The following is a 20,732-nucleotide window of genomic DNA, read 5'->3' on the forward strand; positions in this document are numbered from 1 at the left end:
GCAACCCGGGGGCATTAGGGCAGACAGCCAGGGGCTCTGTCACGGCGAGTCCAGCAAGGTGGACACCAGTGCCATCCCTGTTGCCGCGGTGCAGTGCGGCTCTCGGGAGCCCTGGGCTGCCTGGACTGGGTCTGGGGGCTGCAAGAATGCCCCTTCCTGCGGGCTGCCATCGGCCTCACGGCGCTGGCGTGCCCGGTACCCTCTGGGGGCGGGGCCTGTTTGCCGCAGTGGTGGTGGGAGGGGCGAAGGCCACCAAGGTGGCGGGGCTGAGAGCTGTCCTGCCTGTAAGGGGTTTTCTTTCCCCGCCCTCTTGGGCGCGATCTTAAAGGAGGGCGGCTGAAGCTTGCGGCGCAAGCGCTGCCCTGGTTGGTTGGCGGCAGATGGGGCGGGGCAAGGCTAAAGTGACTGTGGGTGGCATTGGATGTAATCATCTGCTCAAGCCCCACCCACTGGATGACATCTTTTCTGAGGGTGGCTGAGGTTTGCCGCGCAGGGGCTGTTCTGGTTGATTGGCGGCAGATGGGGCGAGGCAAAGCTGAAATGACTGGGTTGCATTGGATGTAATGGTCTGTTCCAGCCCCACCCACTGGGTGCATCTTTTATGAGCGTGGCTGAGGTTTGCCGAGCAGGAGCTGTTCTTGTTGATTGGCAGCAAATGGGGCGGGGCAAGGCTGAAGTGACTGGGTAGTGTTAGATGTAACGGTCAGCTCAGGCCCCGCCCACTTGAGCGCCATGTTTGATGGGGGCTGCTGAGGTTTGCTGCGCAGGCGATGCCCTGGTTGGTTGGTGGCACATGGGGCGGGGCAAGGCTGAAGTGACTGGGTAGCATTGGTTGTGACGATCTGTTCACGCCCCACCCGCTTGGACGCCATGTCTGATGGGGGCTGCAGGCCCCGCTCTCTTGGACGCCATGTTTGATGGGGGCTGCTGAGGTTTGCTGCGCAGGTGCTGCGCTGGTTGGTTGGTAGCAGATGGGGTGGGGCAAGGCTGAAGTGACAGGATAGCATTGGCTGTGACGATCTCAGGCCCCGCCCACCTAGGTTTGCCATGTTTGATGGGGGCTGATGAGGTTTGCTGTGCAGGTGCTCCGCTGGTTGGTTGGTAGCAGATGGGGTGGAGCAAGGCTGAAGTAATTGGGTAGCATTGGATGTGACGATCTCAGGCCCCGCCCACCTGGATGCCATGTTTGATGGGGGCTGATGAGGTTTGCTATGCAGACGCTGCCCTGGTTGGTTGGTAGCAGATGGGGCGGGGCAAGGCTGAAGTGACTGGGTAGCATTGGATGTGACGATCTGCTCAGGCCCCGCCCACCTAGGTGCCATGTTTGATGAGGGCTGCTGGGGTTTACTGCGCAGGTGCCCTGATTGGTTGGTGGCAGATGGGGCGGGGCAAGGCTGAAGTGACAGTGTGGCATTGGACCTAGTGGTTTGTTCAAGCCCCACCGACCTGGGCGCCATCTTTAATGGAAGCGCCTGAGATTTGCTGCACAGGCGCTGTCGTGGTTGGTTGGGCGAGGCAAGGCCCGCCCGCCTGGGCACCATCTTTGATGGGGGCAGCTGAGGTTTGCTGTGCAGGTGTTGCCCAGATTGGTTGGCGGCAGATGTGGCGGGGAAAGGCTGAAGTGGCTGCGGGTGGCATGGGCGTGATGGCCTCAAGCCCCGCCCACCCGGGCGCCATCGTTGATGGGGGCGGCTGCGGTTTGCCGCCTAGGTGTAGGGTTGTCCGCAGGGAGGGGCGAGGCCGTGGCTGCTGTGCCTGCCTTCTTTGCGGTGGTGGAAAGCTGTGGAGTGCCACGCCCGTTGGGTTGTGTGTGCTGGTCACCGAGTTGTTTTGCCAGTGGGGCTGGCTCGGTCTCCGCATCTGCGGGAGCCAGGAGACCTGCCTAGAGAGTTTGCCGTAGCGGCCGCGGAGCCATTTGTCCTCAAGGACAGGGCGACGTTTGTCAGCGTGCTCGCTGTGTTTTTGGCTAACGGTGGCAGAGGCTCACCCCTTCCCCTGTTATTGCCTGACCAAGACTATGTTCACCTCAGGATGTGTGTGGCTCCATTTTGTGTCTGGGGGCGGCTTGGCGGGGGAGCTGCGTGGCGGGTTGCGGAGGCGCCTTGCTGCAGGGCTAAGGCCTGGGGCCCAGGACAGTTCTTCGGGACTGATAGGGCTGAGAGCACCCCTACCTCCACTGACCCCCGCCGCCTCCACGGTACTGGCTGTGCTAGCCGCGAGGGGGCGCCCGAGGTTGATTGCGCAGGCGCCATCTTGAGTGACACCTGGGTCGGCCCCAGGGCGGGCATGAGGGAGGGCTGTCTCAGTGACTGGGAGCTGCCAAGCCTGGTCTACTCTGGCGCAGTGTTTGGCTACAGTGGGGCACGTGAGGGCAGTTACACAGGCAGTGGTTTGAATGACTGCTGGGTTGGCTGTAGGGCCGGGCGCAGAGGAGTGACCCGGGGGCTGCATGGCCCTGCCCACCCTGTGGCATCATCGTGGCTGGCCATTAGGTGGCAGCCAAGGTTTACTGTGCAGGCACCATCCTGAATGACAGGCTGGCTGCAGGTGCGGGCCTGAGGGAGGAGCTGTCTTGTCTTGAGTGACTGAGGGGGGCCGTAGCATGTGTGTCTTGTCTGATGGAGCAGCCTGCATTCAATGTGGCGGGTGCACTGCAGAGGCGCCATTTTTGAATGACAGCTGCGTTGGCTGTAGGAGTGGGCGTGAGCCCCGCCCACCCTAGTACCTTGTGTGTTGGACGTTGGCGGGGGCAGCAGAAGCATACTGCGCAGGCGCCATCTTGAGTGACAGCAGGGCTGTTGGAGGGGGCTGAGGGGATTTCGAGGTAGGCGGGGCCGTAGAGCCTAGTTCATTCATTCTGTGTCATCTTTGCCGGCTCAGGGGTGGGGCCTGCGCGGGAGCCTTCCTGAGTGACCGCGGGCTGCACTGGCGTGCCAGCTGAGCCCTGCGCCTGCCATCTTGGGCAGCGCGCCTTCATGGCTGGTGGCGCTGGAGTTCCTCCACGGGGCGCCAAAGCCAGGTCTCGGGAAGCCATCGGGTTCAGCTGCGCAGCCTTGGAACAGTGAGGTCCAAGGCCAAACTCAGACGTTTTAAGAGATTTGGGGAAGGGTGGGATTTTAAGTGAGAAAATGGGAGGAAGTGCGCTGTGGGTGTAAGATTTGGGGTCTAGGTGATTTGGAGACTCTGGTGGTGAAGGATTTTCTCTCAAAATCCTACAACTGGAGCTGGAAAAATTCACGGCTGCAGGTGGTCCTGAAGAGAGGGGCAGTGCCTTGGAACTAGGAGGCTGCCCTGGGCAGGTGGGGGTGTGTTTGAAGGGGCTGTCCCAAAGGTAGGGTGGGTCCTTGGGAGAAACTATTCATGAGCAGAGCCGCTAGAGGGCTGCACAGCTTCCAAAGCTTAGTTTGGGTGGGGACCTCCCAGCCCTAGCTCTCCTACAGAGTCCTAGAGCTCACTTACCTAGCCCTGGCTCCACCCGAGAAGATCTTAAGTCAGCCCTTTTGTTTTATTTGAGGTAGGGAAAGTGACACATATGACGCTTCCTTCCTAGCCTGTCATCATCTCTTTTTTTTTTTTTTTTTTTTTTCCAGACAAAGTCTCGCCCTGTCGCCCAGGCAGTAGTGTGGTAGCGCAATCTCGGCTCACTGCAGCCTCTGCCTCCCGGGTTCAAGTGATTCTCCCACCTCAGCCTCTTTTGAGTAGCTGGGAATACAGATGCGCGCCACCATGCCCAGCTAATTTTAAATTTTTAGTAGAGCAGGGGTTTCGCCATGTTGGCCAGGGTGGTCTTGAACTCCTGACCTCAGGTGATCTGCCCGCCTTGGCGTCCTAAAGTGCTGATTACAGGCGTGAGTCACTGCACCCATCCTTTGAATAGTTTTTAATAAACTCTTTAACCTCACCAAAATATGCTCACCTGACTCTTGGAATATAAACCAGCCCCGTAATCATGAAGGTCCTTTCCCCAGCGACCTCTAATTGATTGAACACATACGCTGAGGTGTAGTGGGACTTGAACTATGTCCTACTAGTCCACTGAGAGCATGTTGATAAACCCTAAAATATTTCACATGATTAAGGGTACCATTACCTAATAATGATAGGATAGCGGTCCTAACATAGGGATGGCCAGCGCCATAAATGGGGTTCTTGAATTGATTCCTTAATCTAGAGCCACAGGGAAGGTTGTAAGACCCCCCAGAAACTAACTTGAATGCTTTTGATGTAACTTTGTCGGAGAAAGTCTATGAGTACATCCCAGGGTGTGACATGGCCTAAGGGAGCTATACCCATGGCCATTCATCCTGGATGGGATGCTCTTTATGGTCTCGTTTGACCTGTGCCATCATAGAAGATAAATGTGGAACTGTTGTGGTATTGTTCCCCCCTGAGCAACCCAGCAACTGCAAAATAAACTTGGCGAATCACATTTTCTTTTCCTCTACAGCTTTGCCTTCTTGGTCTTCCATCCTTCTTGGAGACGACTGGCGAGAGGAAGAGGGACTAGGTCCAAACGCTAGGTGGCTGGGTCCAGGTGAGTTGAATTTCCTCCTCAGTGCCACATCCATCTTTGAAGTGACCACCGCACTTCCTTACTCTGACACTTTCCTACTGCACACGTGTTCCACATAGCCACCCCAGCACCATTTGTGCCCTCTGAGAATACCCAGACTCTTCTGGTGAATTTTGTATTCCCTAGAAATTCTCCTTGGCCTCACACCATCCATTTCAGCATCCTCCCTCTTTTTCTCATACTCAGCTACTGCTTCAGGCCTACTCTTTTTCTTTTACCTGGTGATTAAGGAAGCATAAGAGATTTATCCACTCATCTGTGAATATTGACCAAGTGTGTACTTTGTGCCAGGTACTGGGACATAGCCCCCATGGGGAAAGGAAGTGTTTTGCAGAGTTTTTAGTCTATTTGGGAATTAAAGCTGTGGAAAATATAATTGTTTGATTTATACTTTTGCAAGAGAACATCTGCTAGCAACAGCCGACTTAATCTTGGAGAGGCCACATAGGGGCCTCCCTGAAATGGTCAAGAACATTAAAGCTGAGCCCTGAAGGAGTGTGAATGGTGTGTGTCATGGGGAGAGTAGTCTCAGCAGAGGGGACAGGGATGTTCTTGGGAGATGCAGAGAGAGAGGAGCTGAAAATCCAGGATTCCTAGAGCAAGGGAATCGTTGAGTGGCATCTGACTGAGGTAGGAAGAAGGTAAGTTGCGGCTTCATTGTGAAAAGACTTGTAATCGTGGTGAGTAACTGGGCTTGACCTGAAGTGCATCAGGAAGCCCTTTTAACCACGGGAGTATCATGATAATCAGATTTGTGGTTTTAAAAAGATCATCTGATTACAGGGTGCAGAAGGGGAGGGTGGACGCAGTGGGTGTAAGGAGGCCACCTTGGGCCTGGGTGAGAGATGGTGGCTTGGCTTGTGGTCATATCACAGGGAGGAGCGAAGTGGGTAGATTATTTGAGAGGTGCTAGGAGGGAGACTCCACAAGACTCACTTTCTCTGTTCATGGCCTGCTGACTGATTCAGAGCAGACACAGTGAGTCACATGATGTGGGAAAGCAAGCACATAGCCAGAGGTTGTCTGTTGGTTTATTTGTTAGCAAGCATTGATACTGGGCCTGATCCAGGACAGGATCATGCCAGGCTTGGAGTCTCCAGAAGTGAGTGGCATAATCCCTGGCCTCAGTGTCTACTGAGTGGAAACTACTCCCATCACAAGAAGAATAAGGATGTGTTGACCAAGATAGGTGGCTACGGTGGTGGTGGAATACTGCTTGGGGAGAAGCTAACATGGCCAGGTGGGCCCTTGGGATGGGTTGGTGTGTTCCTGGCCTCAGTGAATGCTCAAGATATCCATTATGGCGCTTAACCCTGTGGAGACTTGGAAACTTCCTTTGCCTGAGGGCTTGTGTTGGTAGATCCACGTTTAACTAAGCTCGGGAGACTTAAACCCGTACTGACGTGTGACTTATGATAGGATGTTCTTGTTCCCACAACTCTGGTTTATTAATTCATGGTAGGAAATCAACAGTAGTGGGGACCCAGGTACTCAGCAGTGTGTATGATCAGCAGATTCTCTCCCTGTGGGCAGACCTGCATGGGAAACACAGCCATAGTGAGAAGGTTGCTTGGTGAGTGTGGAATCAGAACCAAGAGGATGTGGGTGAGCTTTCATACCACTGGTTTGTAACACAGCCTGGTGCAGCCATGTAGTCACAGTGAAACCCTTGCTTAGGGTTACCAAGACACCACAAGCCCCTTATCTAACATCCTTGCCCTCCCCAAACTCCATTCGAGTTAGGTCTGATGAGAGTTGTTCACTATCCTGTAGATGGTTGGATGGACCATGCTTTGTGGCCTACTTTTTAGTACTCCCTCCCCTTAAAAAAATAAGATCAACCAATTATTGTTATTAGAATATAGTCAAATAATTCATACTGTTCTGGAAGACATTTTGTCTCTTTAAGTAGCTTTATTTGTCTGGAACCATTTTGTGCTGGTCATAAGACTGAACTCTTAGATATTATTTCCTCTCTTTCTAAACTTTTGGGGAAATCTCTCAAGGATGGACAACGACAAGGAGATTTTGCTGCAGTGTGGTAAGTGCTAAGCTTAATGTGGTAGAAGTAAGCCCAGGATGTTGAGATTATCTGAGAGAAGCCAGCCAACAGACCAGAGGGTGGAGGTTGTGGCCTTTGAGATGGAGTTGGTGGTCATTTACTCCTTGCTCCCATATAAAATTGTTCCCTCTAAAGACCCTGTGTCCCATATGTACCTTATTCATAGGTGATTGGACCAGACTGGATACCTTAGAGCAGTGGTTCTCAAAGAACAGCTCCTGGAGTGGTTGTAGGAATGCTTCTTTCCTGGGGAACCACAGACCTCCTGGGTCATCCCACCTGGAAAGGTAGCTTCGTGTTTCATAAGCACCCTAGGCAACTCTTCCGCACGTCGGAGTTTGAGAACCACTGCCCTAGAAGGAATCAGGCTGTAGCATGCACTTTCATACCGAGAATTTGGATTAAGGGACACTTGCGTGTCGGGCATTTAAACTGGGAGGTGAGGTAGGCCTGGGCTGGGACAGCATCTTACTCCACGTGCATGCTGAACTAGAGAATGTCGGTCTGCAGAGAGAGGCAGGAGAATGGAGCAAACAAGAAGAGAGACGAGACCACACACCACGCTGTCCCTGAGAGACGAAGAGAGTAACTTCCTCGGTTCCTGACTTTAAAGTTCTCAATTCCAGCCCCCTTTTAATGAGGTAGGTAGAATAAGTTAGGGGCTGAACCTAGGTGCACCATGGTGAGGGACCAAAGTAAGTAAATGTCAATGAGACTGAAAGAGACTTGGTGGATTTTCTCCTGCGTCAGATGGGATGTGGGAACCTGAGGCCAAACTGGAGTCACAGGATTTCCTCTCACACATAGTCCCAGATGCTTTCTAGTGCATGATGTGTTCTTTAATTAAGTTCTTCCTTGCTCAGTTGAACACTGACCCGTCATTTCTCTGATTAAAGCCATAGATCTTCCCCAACTTAATGGCAAGGATGCCTGATGAGTTTCATTTTTATTATGTATTATATTAATTGTGAGATCCATGCTTTTATTTTCTACTCATTTTAATGGAATAGAAGTAAAGTGTCATAAAATATTCAAAGAATGTCATCAGTACCACCATCCAGACTTCAATGGCAATGCTGTCTTACAGCAGGCTGCGCCAAGCTTATTCTGTATACAGAGAGGTTTCATGTTTAGATATCTAGTGTAAAGAACAGATCCTTTGGAGATCAAATAATGCCAGATTCCCAGAAGCACTCTTCCTGCCTGGCTGTGTAGAGGGATCCTTTATTAGTGGCCCATCACTTGGCGCCTCTCCTCCCTCCCCTTGAAGTTGGTGACCTTTCTTTGTCCCCTGGCACAGAAAGCTAGCCCTTGTGTGCTGCTAACTACTGTTGGCTACTACTTAACACTGAGTCCTGCTCTGAAGAGAGAGCAGAGGGAGATGTGGAAGCTTTAGTAATGAGGGGTGTGTGGGAGCCCACCTTCAAGTCAGGAAGGAGATGGATTTGCCCTGTGGCCAGAGTTCAGTCTTGAGCCATATGATGGCTAGACAGCTGTCAGTGAAGTGAGGATTTGGGTGTGGAGCTTGATGCCTACTAGCCCCCTCCATGGTACAGTCACTGGAGAGGGGAGATACAGATGGTGACCACAGGGTACCCTCGGAGGGAGTGCAGCAGGAAAAGGGGAGGGCCTGATGTGCTATAACAAGCTGGGCAGGAAGGAAAACAAATACACTAGGAAACAGTCATTGAATTTACTTCATTTTTATATTTATTTTTTTTCCTGATTGGGAAGTTAAAATAACATTTTAAATAGAGGTGGAAAAAGAAACAGAGACTTGTTATTGTTAATCATTTATTCTGATAGATTTCCCCTATTTTATAAATAGTCTTAGTACAAGTGTATGTGAGTTTTCTTCCAGTTTAGTTTGTATGTAGTTTAGTTTATATGTACTACCATATGTTTAACTATTTTTTACATACATGAGATCATGCCATTTATCAAACATTTCACACTCAAGGTCTCCGTCTATAGCTTTGCTTTCTGAAAATTGCATTATATTCCATTGTGTGGACATTATCATTCTCTGTGTACACATAAATGGGAATATTTGCAGAAAGAACAACATATGTATAGATTTTAAGATTTATTAATAGCAACAAACTTAATCAGTAGGTGTGGCTTGCAGTTTCTGTGGTGAATGTTTTGCAATACCTGAATGTAGTGCTGTGTTTTATTTTTATAATCAGAAAGTAAAGCCTTAATATTTCTTGACAACACGACTTAATGGTTATGTAACATTTTGCTTAATACTTTGTTTTCATTCGTTGTTTAATGAAAATTCAGGAGGGATGCTGATTTTTTGGGTGCAGTAACTCACTTAGAACAAAGTATGTTTGTCGTTGGCCCTAGTGGCCTTAGCCTTCCAGAAATGTGTAGGTGAAATACCTAATTTCTTAGGGGACGCTCCATGCCAGCAGTGGTTATATCGGCCTTTCCTAACGTCAAAGGCCAACTCTAATTCTAGAAATGCATGCTTGAGTAACCAAACACTAAAGTGTCAGCGGTCCTGTCATGGCCTTTTTGTTAAAGTTATTCTTTGCCATTTAGTTGTAAGAAAGTTCCTAGTTTGTATTTAAGTAAGGAATCCTTTTCCAGTCCTTTATTATACATTAAGTTCTCACGTGTCTGTAGACTTTCACACAGTTGAATTCTGGACTCTGTTGTGTCCCAGTGGTATATTTGTCCTTGTGCTTATATCCTTATATTGGAAAAAACACTTTATTTTCGTGTGTTGGAGTCATTTTACAGAGAAACCACCTCCCACTCCATATAGGCCTTACGCAGGGTTGTCTTGATATTCTTGTACATTTATTCTTCCAGAAGAACTGGATTATCGGTTTGTCAAAACTCCCCACCTCAAAATAAAAAGGAACTTTTAAAATGTGATACACGTCTTCATGTATTTATTTCAGACTTATTGCCCTTCTGTAATTTGTTTTGTTTTGTTTTGTTTTGTTTTGTTTTGTTTTTGGTGATGTGGTCTAGTTCTGCTACCCAGGCTGGAATGCAGGGGCATGATCTTAGCCCACTGCACCCTCCCCCTCCCAGGGCTCCCCCTGCATCAACCTCTCGAGTAGTTTGGATTACAGGCGCATGCCACCAACCCTGGCTAATTTTTGTGTTCCTCTGTAAACTTTTGAAATTTTTTTTTTGTTTTTTTTTTGTTTTTTTTTTGTTTTTTTTTGAGACGGAGTCTCGCTCTGTCGCCCAGGCTGGACTGCAGTGGCCGGATCTCAGCTCACTGCAAGCTCCGCCTCCCGGGTCCAAGCCATTCTCCTGCCTCAGCCTCCCGAGTAGCTGGGACTACAGGCGCCACCATCTCGCCAGGCTAATTTTTTGTATTTTTTAAGTGGAGACGGGGTTTCACTGTGTTAGCCAGGATGGTCTCGACCTCCTGACCTTGTGATCCGCCCGCCTCGGCCTCCCAAAGTGCTGGGATTACAGGCTTGAGCCACCGCGCCCGGCCAACTTTTGAAATTTTGTTTGAAGCTGCAGATAACTTTGTTAAACTTACTTATGGAGATTGATTTATTTGTTTTGCTATTCATGGGAATTATTTCTCTTGCTGTATTTACTCATAAGGTTTTGTAGTTCAAAATAATGCTGTCCCCATATTTATACTTTTTTCTTCAGTTGCACTAGCTAGGACTTCCAGGATTGTGTTATATTGTAGTTGTGATGTAGCTGTCCCTTCCTTGTCCCCACTTCCAGAGGAACACCTTTAGGGTTTAATAATGTGCTTGTTTGTATTTCTTTGAGATAAGTATTATGCTTAGATGGTCTCCTGTGTTTACTCTGCTAAGAATTTATGAGGAAAGGCTGTTGAAGTTTGCAAATGTTTTGTAACTTGAAATACTGCTCATGGGCTCCCCTTCCCCTTTCATCCTTTATATAACAGTTTACCCTTATGTGACATCCTCCTTGTATTCCTGGAATAGCCTTTCAAGATCATGGGCTATTATTTGGACTTTGTTAGATTGGGTTTGTCAAATGTTTTTGCATCTATGTACAAATAATATTTATTGAACACCTATAAAAATACAGAGATGAAAAAGGTAGCAGAGTCCTTGCCCATGGGGCCTTGCAGTAGGGTATAAATACAGGTGCTCTGTTGTTCTGTTGGATTCATACATCTTCAAGGACAGCTCTGATTAATAGGCTACATTTTTATTGATGGCCCGTTTAGGCCATCCTCGGGCAGACTAACTCCTCAGCCTTACTTAATGTTTCATTTGATAGCATCAGGCAAGCCTTTAGACCTTTCTTCCTCTCGGCACCTGCAAACACATATCTTCTGTTTTCTTCAGTGTAGGCGTGGCTGTTGCCACGGAGAAGCTGGCCTGGGGAAGTGGGGGCCGAGTGGGTAGAGCAGTTATGCTTTTGATTGGCCAGACTCGCTGTCACAGAAGGTCACCTGGGATCTGATCTTCCTCAGGCAGGGTAAGGTAAGTATGTGGCCCTGGCAGGTGCAAATTCAGCATCTGGCCCCTTTGCTAGTTGCCCTTTGGGCAGCAAGTAGAGGATGGGGTTCATGCCTGTACCAGCCAGCTTCTCTACACCCTCACTAGCAAAAATTTTCATCTTTTAAACATATGCCCATTTGACAGGTCAGAAAAATGTTTATTGTAATATTTTACATTTCTTTGATTTCTGATGTTAAGTGGCCTTTATTATCACTAATTTTATGAACTCTGTGTATTAGTGTTGTTTATTTTCATACTGGGCTATTTTTCCTAATGCCAAAAGCCTTTTACATTTCAAATATTAACTGTCATCTATGTTATAAAATACTTTCCCCTCACTTTTGCTTTGTTTTACTTTGGTTGGTTTTTATAGAGCAGAAAAGTTGGGCCCATCTTTATTTTCCTGTCTCCCACGTGGTGGCCTTTCAGTGGTCTCTGGAGCCTGGACTCTCTGGCCTGTTGCCTTCCCTCGCTTTGGGATTCTTCTTCCCAGCAGAGCCTTATCTGTGTTGTGCTGTCTGTGGTGTCTCAGTCCTATGGAGAAGGGCAACAAGGGAATAGTCCAGTCTCTAAGGTCTTTAGGATCAAGGCATTTGCATTGGATAGTGCCCAAGCTCCGTGGGATAACTTACAAGAGAGAACACGGGAAGGCAGTTTGCATAGGGAGGGAAGTGGGAGCCCATCACTGAGAGGAGTAAACATGAGTTTACCACAGTTACCACATTAATTTCCAAGTGAGAATGTCTAATTGAGACTCTGAATAATGGAAACACCTTCAGTTTTCCTTTAGACTTTTTTAAATTAAAAAATTTAAACTTGCTTTTCTTTTAAAACAAAGGGAGAAAATTTTGTTGCATATGGTTTTTTTTTTCTTCTCTGGAAGTAAAGCCAGTAGGTAGTTTATGCTCCCAGACCTCGATCTCTCTCCCATATCGCCCTACTTAGCTGCACCGGTTGTGCTGACAAGTCATAAAAATACGTAAGAAAACGTAAATGCAAGCAAAAATGCTTTAAGGGAAATGTATAGCTTGGTTACGTAAAAAAGAGGAGAGTTTGAAAATCTTTACGTTTAATAAATGGAAGGGGGCAGATAATAAAATAAAGACAAGGAAATAAATGAACTAGGTAAAGAAACAGTAAGAAAGGAATGTCAAAACAGAAAGCCGATTCTTTTAGACAGATGAGATCTTTGATGAGATTGATGAAGGGCAAAAGAACATACAGTAGCATCAAGAGGCACAGTGGTCGCTTGTCACTGTCTGAGGGAAAAATGTCATATTACCTAGAGTTGAGTACTTTTAATATTTTTGAGTGGTCTTCCATTTTTTTACATGTTGTATACTGTGTTTTAATGATTATGTTAAGGGAAGAAATGTTAGGGGAGGATTTGCCCCAGCTCCTACTTCCCTTTTCATTTTTGCTAATAAACGTGCTGACATCTGATTTTAGTACTGGCTAGGGCCTTGAACATTTCTCTTGTGCCTTGCATTGGGCAGTTAAGTCTTTTTAGGTATCTTAGTTTATTTCAGCTTCACAATTCTGAAAGGGATGGAGGTGCCGTTATTCTCCTTTCTCAGATTACAGAGACCGACTCTAGGGCATTAGACAAGTTTCCCACAGTCGCCTAACAAGTTAGTAGCAGATCTAACTCCTCAAGAGTAGGTCTGTGTGAAGCCCAGGGATCGTGCTTGTAACTGCTGTGCTGAGGCCAACTTCGTGCAGTTGTTTGTCTCTTTCCTGGCGACTCCCATATCCCAAAGCATTGTTGATGCCCCTGGTAGGGTGGCCTCCACTGCTGCCTGGTCCTCAACTTCTGGGACATGTGTATATCTCCTTATGATCTACAGTTCCCTGAGTACTGACAGTCACAGGCTGCTGTGTCTTTCCCGTTGACTCATGTTTGATTCCTCCAGTGAAAATTTTACTTAGAGAAATGCTGCCTCCAAAGCACTTGTCTGCCACCACACCTAAGAAGTCCTGGGCCCCAAATCTGTATGAGCTAAACAGTGACTTGACTAAGGAGCCGGATGTCATCATAGGAGAAGGTCCAACTGACTCTTAGTTTTTTCGTCAGAGGTTTCGGAACCTAATCTATGTGGAATTTGTTGGGCCTCGGAAGACCCTGGTCAAACTCCGAAACCTCTGCCTTGATTGGTTGCAGCCGGAGACTCGTACCAAGGAGGAGATCATTGAGCTCTTGGTCCTTGAGCAGTACCTGACCATCATCCCTGAAAAGCTCAAGCCTTGGGTGTGAGCAAAAAAGCCAGAGAACTGTGAGAAACTCGTCACTCTGCTGGAGAATTACAAGGAGATGTACCAACCGGAAGGTAAGAATCTCCACGGGGTGATGGTGGTCAGTGCAGGCCTCAGGCGTGCCCTGCGGCTCTCAGCCTCCACACTTCCGACATGGTCTGGGCTGGATTACTCTCTGTCCTGGGCAGCGGTGGGGGTGTCCCGTGTACTGTGGGATTGAGCCGCATCATGATTTTCTGGATGTGACCACCACAAGTGTCTCCACACATGCCCAGGTATCCCCTGGCAGCCAAAACCGCCCTGGCGCAGAACCACCATCCTGAGTTAGGAGAGGGAAGGGAGACACTTCTGTGGAAGGGAGAAAACGTCTTACGGCTCCTGCCCTTTTGGTGTGGCGCGCTAGGAGATTGCCTTCTGGCTGTTTGTGTCTGGGGGTGAGGTCGGGGTGCTCACAGCCACCATGTTCCCCCCCAGTTTTTAGTATGTCAGGAGTGGTTGGAAGCCACTAAAGGGTTTTGAGCTCAACAATGTCAGGATCAGGTCACTCCAACCATGTGTATGTGTGTGACAGGGAGATGCAACTCAGGGATTGGGGGGAACTATTGTGAGAATATGGGCCAGAGATAGTAACCAGGTCGATAGTAACCAGGTGACCGGTGTCCTCTCAGACGACAACAGCAGTGACGTGACCAGCGACGACGACATGGCCCGGAACAGAGGAGAGTCCTCACCACCTCACTCAGTCCATTCTTTCAGTGGTGAGTACCCATCCCCCCGGTCAACCATGGGCAGGCGCTGCCAGATGCTTCCAGGTGGAGACACGGTGGGTTGGGGCCTCCATGAAGATGCCCCGCCATCCCCAAGTGGTCAGCTTCACTCAGAGATCTGAGGAGAGGGTAAAGTAATTTATGGCATAATGAGATATTTTTATATCTAAACAGACACCTTAAATACTTAGTTTCGTTTTATTCAGCGATAAAATGTTTAAAGCTATTTGGAATTTGCAACAGGCTGCTTCCAGCTGTACCCCAGCCTCCCCAGGAAGGTTCATTAAAGATGCTTCAGTGAGCTTTTATAGGGAGCACTGCTTTCAGGGAGGGTGTGTGTTGTTTTCTTGGGTTTTGTGTTTTTTTGTAGTAGAATGACATGCACTTTAAGATTGGCTGCCAGACAGTAGACGGTCTGCAATCCATTCTCCTGAATGTGGACTCAGCCCCTTAGGAACTGGGAATGTGGACTCAGCCCCTTAGGAACTCAGTTCCCCTTAGGAACCAGCAAAGAGTCTGAAGTGGGGGTTAGCTACTGGACTGAGCTTTGGAACTTGCTTGGAAGCAAGCCCCACTTGTGCAAAGCCTGCAGAAACCATGTTGCGGGTATATGATAAAGAAGGGGCCAGATGAGCCTGGGAATCTGGAGCTCTCTGTTCTGGATCCATTTCCTTGTGGGAAGAGGGTAGGATCTCTTTCCAGAGGGGTGTTTGTGCACATGCAGGGAAAACAGGTGTGTCGAAGTGCTTTGTTAACCACTGGAATATCTCACCTGCTCAGGTGACCGGGACTGGGACCGGAGGGGCAGAAGCAGAGACATGGAGCCACGAGACCGCTGGTCCTACACCAGGAACCCAAGAAGCAGTGAGTCTTAACCACTTTCTTTCTTAGTAGGAGATACAGAGCATGTGCTGTGCACAGGTTCAAGGGGAAAGTGCCAGGGCCTCGAAGTTTCTGCTGCTCCATTTGGACTATATTCTGCTTCCCCAAAAGTTTAGTCTGAGCCTCCTATTGGTGAAGTTCCACTCTGTGCCACCAGCACAGGTTTCACCACATAGACCTGTTGCCTTCTGAACTATTTGCTCAGTGTTCTTAAGCTGGTGCATTTTTTTTAAAAAGCTAGAAGTTTCTGTATGAAAGATTATGCTACTCTAAAAATTGAAAACTAGGCCAGGTGCAGTGGCTCATGCCTATAATCCCAGCACTTTGGGAGGCCGAGGCGAGCGGATCACGAGGTCAGGAGATGGAGACCATCCTGGCTAACACAGTGAAACCCCATCTCTACTAAAAATACAAAAAAATTAGCCGGGCGCAGTAGTCCCAGCTACCCAGGAGACTGAGGCAGGAGAATGGCGTGAACCCAGGAGGCGGAGTTTGCAGTGAGCCGAGATCATGCCACTGCACTCCAGCCTGGGTGATAGAGTGAGCCTCCATCTCCAAAAAAAAAAAATTGAAAACTATTATAAAGTGCCATAGGCAGAAAGCAGAATGAAAAACACATTATAACAATGTTGTTAACTAGGAATGTCTGCCATGACTTCTTGCAGTGTTAGGGAAGTGCCACATCTGAGCACCAGGCCTGAGATTTGAAAGGGAATCAATCATCACACCAATGTGGTGTTGGTGTCCATACTGCTGGAAATCATTTCCTCTTCTTCCTGGACTTGGAGAGCACTGCTATGGGCAGCAGGGCACCCCTAAAATTGATCAGGAGAAGGATATCAGGAGTGAGTGACTTTTAGTGATGGTTCACAACACATTAGGCATTGTTCAGAGACATGAGCCTGTGGGACGGTGTCTCCGATGCCATCTCCCTGTCACACTTGCAGCTGGGGAGACCCAGAGGTTGTGCCCAAAGGATGAGGCTAGTGGGCACTGCACTGGACCCACACAGCTTGGGCACAATCTGAACCACCTGCGAGACTGGGAGCAGAAGGACGAGGCAGGGCCCCTGGCCCTGCTCTGGGTCTGGGTTTTTGTAGGGCCACAGGTTTTATGGGACTCCTCAGAGGCTGCCACAGAGTGCAGAGAAGAGAAAGGCACTTGCTGTCGTACACTCACACCCCAGCCGGCTTCACAGTTGAGTAGGACAGACCTGGGACCTGCAGGATGGACTGGGCCCTGCTTCTTGTTGATGCCTTTTCTCTTCCCAGGGCTGCCTCAGCGAGATCTTTCCCTTCCTGTGATGGCGAAAACAAGCTTTGAAATGGAAAGAGATGATGACAGGGACTCCAGGGCTTATGAGTCCCGATCTCAGGTATGCTCAGGTTTCCTCTCTTTCTAGAAAGGCCATCTTCATTTCGTGGCAGAGATGCCTTTCTTTCCTTGGATGTTGTGTTTATTTATCTGCCCCTTAGAGTCCCACCTGGGGTGAGAGCCCCAGCCCTCCAGGAGGAGCCCAGGCCCATCCCATAGGTGATAAGTAGCCCAGGCTGCTGCTGGCTGTCTGTGTCATTCATGTGGTCAGAGGAGCTCCTGCCCCTCAGCATGTGTGTCACTTGGTAGGTTGGTCACATTGCCATTCCCTACAGGGCCGGGGAAGCAGAGTGACTGTGGAGATGTTTCTGGTCCTCAGGAGGGAGCCAGGAAAGCTGTGGGTCTGCAGAGTAGACTGGCCAGGGAGAACAAAGGCTCTGGAGCTGACAAGAGCTGGGTTCAAAGCCTGGCTCTGCCACTTGCTAGCTGGCCTTGGGCCATTTACTCAACTAAGCTGAATTTCAGTTTCCTCATCTGTAAAATGAGTATGGTGATTGCTCCCAGGGCTGCTGTGAAAAGTCACTCATACACATACATAAAGTACCTGGCACATGGTAGGCATACCATTAAATGTTATGGCAGTTGTGGTTTAAGAGGCAGCATGTGCCAGGGAGATGCATGAAGGGAAAAAAAATGTGGGACTTGAGCTTGTTTTTTAGGAAGGAGGAGAGGGGTCACTTAGACATGGTGGAGTGTGGAGGAAGACCCCAGCACTGACTGGACTCAAAGAACGGAGGAGCCATTGGGCTGAACCTTCCTTTCCTTCATGTATCAGTACCCACCCCATGTCAGATAGCAGGCCTAGGCCCTGGGGGGCACAGCAGTGAGCAACATAGAAAGGGGCCCTGCCCTGAGAAGCTTTTGACAGCTGCACAAATAAATATTGACACAAATGTTGTATATGACTGCTAATCGTTCTCAGTGCCCTCAAGAAAAAATAGAGAGTTAACAAGAAATTATAACAAGGGCCTTGATTTGGATTGAAGGGAAATGTCTTGGAGGCATTAACAGTTGCCGTTTAGAGCCAGGAGCAGGCTGGGTCAGGTGTTGTGGGAGGGGACCCCAGGCATTAGGGAGAGCTCAGCTAAAGTTGTGGGATAGGAACTAAACAAAGGGCCAAGTGACTGGGATACAGGAAGAAGGCTGCAGGCATATGTGGGCCTGGCCATTGGTATCCTGGTAGTTGGGCTTTGTCTCGTTTTGCTTTTTAAATGCCCTTCCTTGACAATCTGTGAAGAATTGGCATCCAAGCCCCATGACTGCATAATCAAAAGTCTGGAAGCTACTGATTCCTACTGATGCAGTATAGTAGTAACCCCAGCAGCAAATGACAAATTACATTTTGGAGGTGTACAAAACAGAAAATTCTCTCATCTTCTAGCATCATGTGTAAATCTCTTAATTGTTCACATGTATGGATCATGTTGTGAAAATTACATTGTGCCATACTAGCATTGTTTTCAGAACAGCATCTCTTCCGTTGAACTTGATTGCAGTTTGTATACATTAAGATGTCATTGTTGATTACAAACACGAAGTGAACAACCAATGTAGGGCTGCCCACTTGCCTAGATTTTAATTTCAAATCAAAGTGTGCTTTTTCTTTCATGTGAGAAAATAATTTTATTGTGAAGCTCTGCTTTGTTTCCTTGCCCTACTTAGTTTTTGTCGTTGTTTTTGCTTTTTTGTGGCAGGACACAGGCAGTGCATAAATAAGGCTTCCCTCTTAAACCCAGATGCCCGTACCTCTTTGTCTTTCTTGATATATACCTTATTCAGCAAACCCTCTTTTTTTACTACGTTTTTCATGTTGCTGCATGCCTTTTCCCAGCAATAGAACTATGGTGGATTTAATATCAAAACATATGTATTTCCTTTACATAATTTTTCTTAGTATTTAAGCAACACATCACATTGCCGAAAATCCTCACCCACAGTATTGCGAAGCAGATAAATGCACTTCTCCCCATTTTACAGGTGAAGAACCTGAAAGAAAGGTTCAAAAAGATTTCCGTTCCCAAGGTTGCACAGCTCATAATCGGTGCGATCCTCCTTTGACCGAGATCTCTGTCCAGCTCCAAAGCCTGTGGGCTTCCCATAGCACCGTCTCCCTCCTCAAGTCTCTCTCCAGCCTCAGTGCCATTCTTCCTGGGACCATGACTCCCTGAAACCAGTGGTGTTCTCGTCAGCCCTCTGGCAATAAGCAGAGGTCCTTTAGGATCCTAGTAGAAGGTTCTCCTGAGTAATTCGAGGAATTTTTAAATTCCTTTTTAGGTAAATGTCCATTAAAACAGAAAAGGCAATTATAAAAATGCCCTCAGGGCTTACAGTTATTCCTGGGTTATTTGAAAATTCCGCAAACTGGAAACTCCCTCAGTATAGCCATGCTATGCCATGGAGAAACCAGGAGGGAGGTTTAAGTCACATCCTGACCAGACGTCTGCCTGAATGTGTGTGTCTTCTTTCTGTTCCCTGAGTACTCCATGCCTGTTTGATATTTAGTCTGTTTAAGTTTTTCCACCAATCCCTTTCTCTATGTATCATAACCTCACCCGCTACTTAAGGCCCCACCTGCCCTCCACAAACCTTTGCACACTGTTCAGGCCCACCCTGAACTGTCCCTCTACAAAACCCGTTTAGCACTTATTATCTGTACCCCAATTTATTGTTTATTGTTCTCTAATTGTTTCATGAGTCTTTTCTCTCCAACCAAATTATAAGCTGCATGAGGGCAAGGAATATGTGTCATGCGTCTTTGGGATCTGCCTCAGAGTGTAGCACCAAGGTAGGTACGATGTAGGCCCCTAGTAACACTTGACTTGGATCACTCAGAACCCCAATACCGTGAGCACTTACTATATAACTTCATATATGTAGCTCCCATGTCGCCAACATTATTCTGTCTTTGGATATCGGTGGGGACAGACTCCATTGAGAGGTCTGTGTTTGCTGTTTTAGGATGCTGAATCATACCAAAATGTGGTAGACCTCACTGAGGACAGGAAACCTCACAACACAATCCAGGACAACATGGAAAACTACAGGAAGCTGCTCTCCCTGGGTAAGCAGCTGCTTCTCAGTCACTCCCACTCCAGTCGTTGGAGCATTTTGTCATCTTGCTCCTTTTTAAGCTGGATGTTAGAGTCCACATTAATATATTTGGACTTCAAGGGTAGTAAGAAATCTATGAAAGATTTCAAATGAGGGAGTAAATGATGAAATTTGTGTTTTTAAGAAATGCCTCTGGCTTTGTGTAAAGATATATTGTACAGGGTGGGGACAAACAGGGAGATGCTTCTTGCCACAAGAGTTGATACCTTTTTCCAGAGCAGTAGCACTGGAGGTTTTTAAGTAGACATTCAGGATGGAATTCTGAGTTCCCATGTGGACTTTCCTGGAAGACATCTAGCCCAAGTTGGTAGTGGGCAGTTGGCTGTCCTGCAGGTCTATAAGGCCACAGGGCCTCGAGGGAGCGGGTGGAGGAAGAGCAGTCGTGAGGTAAGAGGAAGAAGGCCAGTGAAAACGAGGACTTAAAAAGTGGTTACAAGGGCCGGGCGTGGTGGCTCAAGCCTGTAATCCCAGCACTTTGGGAGGCTGAGACGGGCAGATCATGAGGTCAGGAGATCGAGACCATCCTGGCTAACACGGTGAAACCCCGTCTCTACTAAAAAATACAAAAAACTAGCCGGGCGAGGTGGCGGGCGCCTGTAGTCCCAGCTACTCGGGAGGCTGAGGCAGGAGAATGGCGTAAACCTGGGAGGCGGAGCTTGCAGTGAGCTGAGATCCGGCCACTGCACCCCAGCCTGGGCGACAGAGCGAGACTCCGTCTCAAAAAAAAAAAAAAAAAAAAAAAGTAGTTACAAGAAGGTGAAGACTAAAAGACAATGCACTGATTTCAGGGACATGTGAGGTCTTTGTGCACATTTCCGAGTGGAGTCAGAAGAATTACTTGCAGATTACAATGGATTAGGGAATAGATAGTAGGGAAATGAGACAGCAAATGTCTTCTGACATCCAAGGAATCAGATACGGGCCACCTCATATTTAGAGGCTCAGTGAAAGATGAAGATCAATTTATGGGGATGAGTCTTGGTCCTCAACTTGAATTTGAGGCACCATATTGTCCTTGTGACCAGGAGTGCAGCTTGCTGAAGACGATGGCCACTCCCACATGACGCAGGGCCACTCATCAAGATCCAAGAGAAGTGCCTACCCAAGCACCAGTCGAGGTAAGCAGGAGGCACATCCCACAGAGGAGCCACACAGCCAGTAAGATGCTATCAAGGAACCTTCTACACTTTGCATTCCTAAACATCACAGAAGGGTGCACCCCTCCAAGTCCCACTGATCTTTCT

At 48.2% G+C, this 20,732-nt stretch overlaps 1 protein-coding gene and 1 long non-coding RNA gene across 10 annotated transcripts in view; one reads left to right on the plus strand and one right to left on the minus strand.

Moving 5' to 3' along the window:
* Positions 1-20,732, plus strand: part of PEG3 (paternally expressed 3) — a 28,786-nt gene that overhangs the window by 544 nt on the left and 7,510 nt on the right. For 2 of the 9 annotated variants that reach the window (XM_017885443.1, XM_017885442.1), the window contains exons 2-8: positions 4,448-4,534; positions 13,263-13,428; positions 14,023-14,112; positions 14,902-14,985; positions 16,275-16,378; positions 19,336-19,438; positions 20,514-20,606. In XM_017885443.1, coding sequence (XP_017740932.1) covers positions 13,413-13,428; positions 14,023-14,112; positions 14,902-14,985; positions 16,275-16,378; positions 19,336-19,438; positions 20,514-20,606 — 490 coding nt within the window. In that variant the 5' untranslated portion in view covers positions 4,448-4,534; positions 13,263-13,412. Of the gene's footprint in view, positions 1-1,362; positions 1,562-3,151; positions 3,300-4,447; positions 4,535-6,579; positions 6,615-6,679; positions 6,923-7,145; positions 7,277-10,945; positions 11,084-13,262; positions 13,429-14,022; positions 14,113-14,901; positions 14,986-16,274; positions 16,379-19,335; positions 19,439-20,513; positions 20,607-20,732 lie in introns of those variants that run through there. The other 7 variants (XM_017885448.1, XM_017885446.1, XM_017885447.1 and 4 more) reach the window with 7 other exon arrangements.
* LOC108537758 (uncharacterized) lies at positions 14,126-16,299 on the minus strand. The gene is made up of 3 exons (XR_001887918.1): positions 16,217-16,299; positions 14,894-14,962; positions 14,126-14,239 (listed from the first exon to the last, which is right to left on the minus strand). It is a non-coding gene; the product is annotated as an uncharacterized LOC108537758 (long non-coding RNA).

This window comes from Rhinopithecus bieti, unplaced genomic scaffold (genome assembly GCF_001698545.2).
Source record: "Rhinopithecus bieti isolate Rb0 unplaced genomic scaffold, ASM169854v2 scaffold_15006, whole genome shotgun sequence".
NCBI lineage: Eukaryota > Metazoa > Chordata > Mammalia > Primates > Cercopithecidae > Rhinopithecus > Rhinopithecus bieti.